The 9012-nt window shown below is 37.9% G+C and overlaps 1 protein-coding gene across 1 annotated transcript; it reads left to right on the forward strand.

Annotated features, from left to right (window-relative positions):
* The first annotated feature begins 1107 nt into the window (after nucleotides 1-1107).
* GPR75 (G protein-coupled receptor 75) lies at nucleotides 1108-7930 on the forward strand. Its single transcript, XM_083175233.1, has 2 exons — nucleotides 1108-1253; nucleotides 5827-7930. Exon 2 carries the CDS (start codon nucleotides 5968-5970, stop codon nucleotides 7579-7581), a length of 1614 nt encoding a protein of 537 aa, XP_083031359.1. The 5' UTR covers nucleotides 1108-1253; nucleotides 5827-5967; the 3' UTR covers nucleotides 7582-7930.
* The last annotated feature ends 1082 nt before the right edge of the window (nucleotides 7931-9012 follow it).

Here is a 9012-nt window from a genome sequence, read left to right on the forward strand (position 1 = left end):
TTCCTAATAATCGCATATGCACTAACATCCCCCAACATCACCAGCATTCGCCAGCTTCCGCATTCCTAATAATCGCATATGCACTAACATATGCCATTTTTAAGGCAAAGGACAGCTCTTGCAATAAGTGCTGTCCTTTGCAATGCGGTGGTATCCCTGGACTCCCGGGTCTGAGCATGCACACAGTGACGGCCAGCCGCAGGGTATGCTGAGAGGGATCCATATTGGGATACGTGTTGGAATCCGTCAAACACCGCAGCAGAGAGAAGCCCATGAAATGCGGTAAAAACCCAATAACAGGGTGCCCCCCCCCCCCCCCCCCCCCAAGACCACAGAGCAGGGCAAAGGTTTTCACACGTGCAAGCATTGGTGGAGTCAGTGCTCACAACCAAGCTGTATACGTTTTGTTCGTGTGCCACCCACATTCTCCGTAACATGTCGTCCTCTGATGGGAGGCTATTCCAAATGTAGTGGATAAGTGGAATAGCCTCCCATCAGAGGTGGTAGAGGCAAATACAGTAGTACAATGTAAACATGTTTGGGATAAGCATATTGATATCCTTACACAGAAATAAGGATCACATATGGTTTGAAGTAACATGTTTAATAAAGGGGCAGACTAGATGGGCCAAGTGGTTCTTATCTGCCGTCACATTCTATGTTTCTATGTCGTCGACATAGAGAAAATGTCAACATTGGCATTAGGGTCGGGGCAGTGGTGTATCAATAATGGATGCGGTGTGTGTGGTGCATTAATGGATGCATGTGGACAGTATATTGTTGATATTATGTCAGCATTGTGGCCACTGACACAAGGTAGGTATGTATCCACTGCAGTCTGCATCCCCCAGTAACCCATAATTGTCACATACTGTATATGTTCCTATTAGAAAACAGTGTAAATATATATATATATATATATATATATATATATATATATATATATATATATATTAATTTCCCTTTAAATAAATGTATTTCTATGTGATCCCTTCCCAGGGGTGAGATCACTGCTGTTGTCCTGTAGTGTTCCCTGTATCCCTCTCATCCCTGAGCCAGCAGCAGCACCAGTCCCTGCTAGCAGCCAATGGGAGTCCAGCTCTCATGCACTGCGGCGCTGCGGACAGATGAGAGGCGCTCAGCCATTGGCTGGGAGTGGGAAGCTGCGCTGGATGGATGCAGCAGGCAATGTTTTGCAGAGTCCCCGTTATCTCCCCCTTCGGTCCCGGTGCACCGGATCCACCTGCCGCAAGGTACGTGCCCCGCTACTGGCCGCTGTGGCATCGCCCCTGTGTCACCCCGGGCATCCCCAGTGCAGCCAGCCCGCAGGTGGGCCCTCCATCCCCGGGGTACTGCAGGCCGGGAGCTATGCCCATAGCGGGCTGGGAAGAGGGGCTGATGGCGGTGGTGACGGTGTAGGAGGGAGGTAGGATGGCGGGGGGAGATGGATGGGAGAACCGGGGATCTGTGCAGGGGAGGCCGGTGCTGATGCTGATGCGGGGGGGCTGTCAGGTTGTAGGGAGGCGAGGACTCCATATATACAGTGTGTTATCCATCTATCTATCTATCTATCTATCTATCTATCTATCTATCTATCTATCTCATATCTATCTATCTATCTATCTATCTATCTATCTATCTATCTATCTATCTATCTATCTCATATCTATCTATCTATCTATCTCATATCTATCTATCTATCTATCTATCTATCTATCTATCTATCTATCTATCTATCTATCTATCATGTCATATCTATCTATCTATCTCATATCTATCTATCTATCTATCTATCTATCTATCATGTCATATCTATCTATCTATCTCATATCTATCTCATATCTATCTATCTATCCCATATCTATCTATCTATCTATCTATCTCATATCTATCTATCTATCTATCTATCTATCTATCTATCTATCTATCTATCTATCTGTCTATCTGTCTATCTATCTATCTATCTATCTATCTATCCATGTCATATCTATCTATCTATCTATCTATCTATCTATCTCATATCTATCTATCTATCTCATATCTATCTATCTATCTATCTATCTATCTATCTATCTATCTATCTATCATGTCATATCTATCTATCTATCTATCTATCTATCTATCTATCTATCTATCTATCATGTCATATCTATCTATCTATCTCATATCTATCTATCTATCTCATATCTATCTATCTATCTATCTCATATCTATCTATCTATCTCATATCTATCTATCTATCTATCTATCTATCTATCTATCTCATATCTATCTATCTCTCTCATATCTATCTATCTCTCTCATATCTATCTATCTATCTATCTATCTATCTATCTATCCCATATCTATCTATCTATCTATCCCATATCTATCTATCTATCTATCTATCTATCTATCTATCTATCTATCTATCCATGTCATATCTATCTATCTATCTATCTATCTATCTCATATCTATCTATCTATCTATCTATCTATCTCATATCTATCTACCTATCTATCTATCTATCTATCTACCTATCTATCTATCTATCTATCTATCTATCTATCTATCTATCTATCTATCTATCTATCTATGCATGTCATATCTGTCTATCTATCCTTATCCTATCTATCTATCTATCTATCTATCTATCTATCTATCCATGTCATATCTATCAATCTATCTATTTATCTATCTATCCATGTCATATCTATCTATCTATCTATCTATCTATCTATCTATCTATCTATCTATCTGTCCATGTCATATCTATCTATCTATCTCATATCTATCTATCTATCCTTATCCTATCTATCTATCTATCTATCTATCTATCTATCTATCTATCTATCAATCTATCTATCCATATCTATCTATCTATCTATCTATCTATCTATCTATCTATCTATCTATCTATCTATCTATCTATCTATCTATACATCTATCCATCTATCTATCTATCTATCCATCTGTGTATCTATCCATCTATCTATCTATACATCTATCCATCTGTGTATCTATCTATCTATCTCATATCTATACATCTATCTATCTATTTCATATCTATCTATATATCTATCTATCCATCTGTGTGTTATCTATCTATCCATCTATGTGTCTATTATCTATCTATCTATCTATCTATCCATCCATGTCATATCTATCTATCTATCTATCCATCTATGTGTCTATCTATCTATCTATCCATGTCATATCTAACTATCTATCTATCTATCTATCTATCTATCTATCTATCTATCTATCTATCTATCCATCCGTGTATCTATCTATCTGTCTGTTTATCGATCATGTGTATCATCTATCTATCTATCCATCATCTATCTATCTATCTATCTATCTATCTATCTATCTATCTATCTATCTATCTATCTATCCTAGTGTGTGTATTATCTATCTATCTATCTATCTATCTATCTATCTATCTATCTATCTATCTATCTATCTATCTATCTATCCTTGTATCTATCTATCTATCTATCTATCTATCTATCTATCTATCTATCTATCTATCTAGTGTGTGTATTATCTATCTATCTATTCTAGTGTGTGTGTATTATCTATCTATCTATCTATCTATCTATCTATCTATCTATCTATCTATCTATCTGTGTATCTATCTATCTATCTGTTTATCTATCATGTGTATTATCTATCTATCTATCTATCTATCCGTGTATCTATCTATCTATCTATCTATCTATCTATCTATCTATCTATCTATCTATCTATCTATTCTAGTGTGTGTGTGTATTATCTATCTATCTATCCGTGTATCTATCTGTTTATCTATCATGTGTATTATCTATCTATCTATCTATCCATCATCTATCTATCTATCTAGTGTGTGTATTATCTATCTATCTATCTATCTATCTATCTATCTATTCTAGTGTGTGTATTATCTATCTATCTATCCGTGTATCTATCTATCCATCTATCTATCAATCTATCTATCCATATCATATCTATCTATCTATCTATCCATCCATCTGTGTATCTATCTATCTATCTATCTATCTATCTATCTATCTATCTATCCATCTGTGTGTCTATCTATCCATCTGTGTGTCTATCTATCTATCTATCTATCTATCTATCTATCTATCTATCTATCTATCTATCTATCTATCTATCTATCTATGTGTCTATCTATCTATCTATCTATCTATCCGTGTATCTATCTATCTATCTATCTATCTATCTATCTATCTATCTATCTATCTATCTATTCTAGTGTGTGTATTATCTATCTATCTATCTATCCGTGTATCTATCTATCTATATATCCATCTATCTATCGTGTATTATCTATCCATCATCTATCTATCCATCCATGTCATATCTATCATGTGTATTATCTATCTATCTATCCATCTGTGTGTCTATCTATCTATCTATCTATCTATCTATCTATCTGTGTGTCTATCTATCTATCTATCTATCTATCTATCTATCTATCTATCTATCTATCTATCTATCTATCTATCTATTGTGTGTATTATCTCTCTATCTCTCTCTATCTACCTACTTCTTTATTATATGTATGTATGTATGTATGTATGTGAGTATTATCTATCTATCTATCTATCTATCCATCCGTGTATCTATCTATCTATCTATCTATCTATCTATCTATCTATCTATCTATCTATTCTAGTGTGTGTATTATCTATCTATCTATCTATCCGTGTATCTATCTATTTATCTATCTATCTATCTATCTATCTATCTATCTATCTATCTATCTATCTATCTATCTATCCTAGTGTGTGTATTATCTATCTATCTATCTATCTATCTATCCGTGTATCTATCTATCTATTCTAGTGTGTGTGTATTATCTATCTATCCGTCTATCTATCTATCTATCTATCTATCTGTTTATCTATCATGTGTATTATCTATCTATCTATCCATCATCTATCTATCTATCTATCTATCTATCTATCTATCTATCTATTCTAGTGTGTGTATTATCTATCTATCTATCCGTGTATCTATCTATCTATCTATCTATCTATATATCTATCAATCTATCTATCTATCTATCCATGTCATATCTATCTATCTATCTATCCATCCATCTGTGTATCTATCTATCTATCTATCCATCCATCTGTGTGTCTATCTATCTATCTATCATCTATCTATCTATCTATCTATCTATCTATCTATCTATCTATCTATCTATCCATCCATCCATCTGTGTGTCTATCTATCCATCTGTGTGTCTATCTATCTATCTATCTATCTATCTATCTATCTATCTATCTATCTATCTATCTATCTGTCTATCTATCTATCTATCTATCTATCTATCTATCTATCTATCTATCTATCTATCTATCTGTCTGTCTATCTATCTATTTTAGGTGCGTGTATGTGTATTATGTAGCTATCGTGTGTGTGCTCTATATATGTATTATCTATCGTATATGTGTGTTATCTATGTTATATGTGTGTGTGTGTGTGTGTGTATCATCTACCTACCTATCTTGTGTGTTTGTGCATGTACTATAACTGTATAATCCATCCGTCCATCCCCATAAATAACTGGAACATCAGATATGTTGCACATCTTCCCGGAGATGCACCTGACGAGGATGTATTGGGATTTGCTGCTGATTTGCAATGGTCTGCTAACTATAGAGTTATTTGTACTAATAAAATATACACCTTCGGGTTTGACATAATCTTGTTTTTAAGTCAATATTGAGACTATGTGGATGAGGAGTGCGTCAAATTAAACTGATTTCCTTTTTCCTTCCTTATTGTGTATACAGATTATACATGTTTTCATTATGTGTATTTGCTCCTTGTAGGTTGGTGAGGATTTGGGTTCTTCTTGGCTGTCAGTAAGTATTGTTGAATACAGCTGCTATCTTCATGGACTTGCCCAAGAGAGGGCCTTCTAACAGGCTTTACCGGCGGGACAGGGAGCCGGGAGCACTTGAGTATTAATCATGAATTTATCAGACAGAATGACGGATTTTGCAGACCAGACCCGATACGATTATGTCAACAGCACCTCTGTGTCTCATCTGGGCAATGGGACGTTCCGGGACATTCAGCAGATTATCCACACAGCCACCCTGGTCACCTGCACGTTCCTCCTAATTATTATCTTTTGCTTGGGATCCTATGGGAATTTGGTGGTGTTTTTGTCCTTTTTTGATCCAGCTTTTCGGAAATTCAGGACAAACTTTGACTTCATGATTCTGAACCTGTCCTTCTGTGACCTCTTTATCTGTTGCATCTCTGCCCCCATGTTTGCTTTTGTGTTATTTTTCGACACCGGCAGTAACGTCCCCGAGGCATTTTGCTTCACATTTCATCTCACTAGCTCTGGATTTATTATTATGTCCCTAAAAACTGTAGCTGTGATCGCGCTTCACCGGCTGCGGATGGTGCTCGGACAGCAGCCCAATCGGACAGCCTCTTTCCCGTGCACGTTAATGCTTACGGTTCTCCTGTGGACCACCAGTTTTACCCTTGCCACGTTAGCCACGTTAAGGACCCGGAAGTCTCGGATATGCCTTCCTATGTACAGCTTAATCAGTGGCGAGGGGAAAATCATCCTATATTTGTACGTCATCGATTTCACCTTTTGCGTCGCTGTTGTCTCCGCTTCCTACATCATGATCGCCCAGGCGTTACGAAAAAACGCCCAAGTAAGAAAATGTCCCATCATTACTGTTGACACAACCAGACCCCAACCTTTCATTGCCCCTGGAGTGGATGGCGTGCAATGTGCCGTCCCTGCTTTGTACAGGAACCAGAATTACAATAAACTACAGCACGTTCAGACGCATGCCTACACCAAGAAACTTAGCCAAATGCCGGTACCAGCCAGCAGACTACAGCTGGTGTCCGCGGTCAACCTGTCCACGGCTAAAGATTCCAAAGCCGTGGTCACCTGTGTCGTCATTGTATTATCTGTCCTCATCTGCTGTCTCCCGCTGGGCATTTCTTTGGTCCAAGACGTCTTAACCAACAGCAGCAGTTTCATCTTGTACCAGTTTGAGCTTTGTGGCTTTACGCTGATCTTTTTAAAGTCCGGATTGAATCCGTTTATCTACTCCCGTAACAGCGCCGGCCTTAGGAGGAGAGTCCTGTGGTGCATCCAGTATGTGGCCCTTGGGTTTCTATGTTGCAAACAGAAAACCAGACTACGTGCTATGGGGAAAGGAGGTCTGGAAGCCAACAGGAACAAGTCCTCCCACCACGAAACCAACTCTGCATATATGTTATCGCCAAAGCCACAAAAAAAGTTTGTGGACCAAGCCTGTGGCCCGAGCCATTCGAAAGACAGTGTTCTCAGCCCCAAAGGATCAGGGGGGCACCAGCATTTTGCCCAGAGTAGCTCTACTCCAATTAATACCCGCATAGAACCCTACTACAGTATATATAATAGCAGTCCCTCACAAGAAATCAGCACGCCCAATAGCCTTCAACCAGTTAACTCCACCTTCGGGTTTGCCAAATCATATATCGCAATGCATTACCACCCCACTAATGATTTAATGCAGGAGTGCGAGTCCACCTCTGCAAAGCAAATACCGGTGCCATCTGTCTAACAGCGAGACCGTAATATGTTATCTTGTAAGCATTTCCAATGTGTTATTAAACTTGCCATAAAGCTATAGGGTTACAAATGACATCTCCACAAGTATTTGGACTCATGTACTAAAAAAAAAAAAAAAAAATTAAATAAAATAATATTTTTCATATAACTTTATTAAACAGTGTAACACTGCACATTCTTGCACTGCTTTTTATTGTACTTAGATTTTATATTGCTATTGTACGTTATTTTTTTTTCTTGTTCTCCAGCGCACGCTGTAAATCGAATTACTAGTATAAACGGGGAAGTTTGTCTGTGAATCAAGATGACATCGGTAACATTATTCCAGATGGATTTGATAAATCAAATAAATAAATAAATAAATAAATTGCGTACAGTAGGTGCTTTTTGCAGATTGAACAGCATTAGGTGAAACTGTGTTACAGGGAAAACGACTTAAGTTGGGTACACACTATGAGATTCACACCGCGCCATATACACACAGAAAGACATTGTTAGCAATATCGTTCAGTGACGTCATCTGGATTCCCTGCTGAACATGTAGTCATGATATAGGCAGATGCTGTAGTACGTACACACTAGACGGAATTCACAATAATAAAGTTAACGATATCATTCAATCTGTGCCGATATTCCCCGACAGGGGAGAAACTGGCACTCGCTTATTCAGTGTTGCCATTGACGACAGCATTGAAGGATTTTATTTAAGTGTTTTGTCAGAAACGGACTAGGATTGTCAAATTCACGGCCGTTTTCTGACAATCCGCGTCTGTTGCCAAAAATGTACGGACTTTCCGACACTTGGAAATTTGGATTCCGACTGTTGAGTTACTGTCGGATCAGAAGAAAACAGCCTGGGATTCCGACTGTCCGACAGTAGAATCTCAGATTGAATATCCCCCCATAGTGTGTATGCAGCTTTAGTGTGCGATAGTTAAACTGGTTTAATTACCCATTTTTATATGATGAAAGTGTATTTTTGTACTGGCTGTAAAAAAAATGGGTTTAATTGTGAGCAAACATTAGGGAAAACTGATTTGGTACAAAAGGATCCTGGTTTTAAATACAGTATAACTTGTATAGTGCAGTCTCTTAATTGTAAATAAAGCTGAATTATTTTATTTTGCTCATGATTAAACCGATACATTGACTTATTTAGATCTTCAGTTTGTTTTTGCGACAGAAACAGGCTGTTCGGGGGGTGGAGCTGAAAACACCTGCGTTTTCCCTGACACTCCCAGAATATGTCTGGAAACCACCCACAAATGCCGTCTGCCTGTCAATCAACTTGCGTATGGCCAACAATTAAATAACTAGCAGAATTTCACTGAAGGATGGTCTTGCGCATGAATACTGCGAGCCATACACATGCGCAGTCTAACGATTATCGCCCGGCCTGCAAATTCACCGCTGTGCTATCAGG

This window comes from Crinia signifera, chromosome 3 (genome assembly GCF_055691185.1).
Source record: "Crinia signifera chromosome 3, ASM5569118v1, whole genome shotgun sequence".
NCBI lineage: Eukaryota > Metazoa > Chordata > Amphibia > Anura > Myobatrachidae > Crinia > Crinia signifera.

What these genes read in the sequence shown, in the direction of transcription:
- GPR75 (XM_083175233.1), top strand. Translation starts at nt 5,968, where the DNA reads ATGAATTTATCAGACAGAATGACGGATTTTGCAGACCAGACCCGATAC.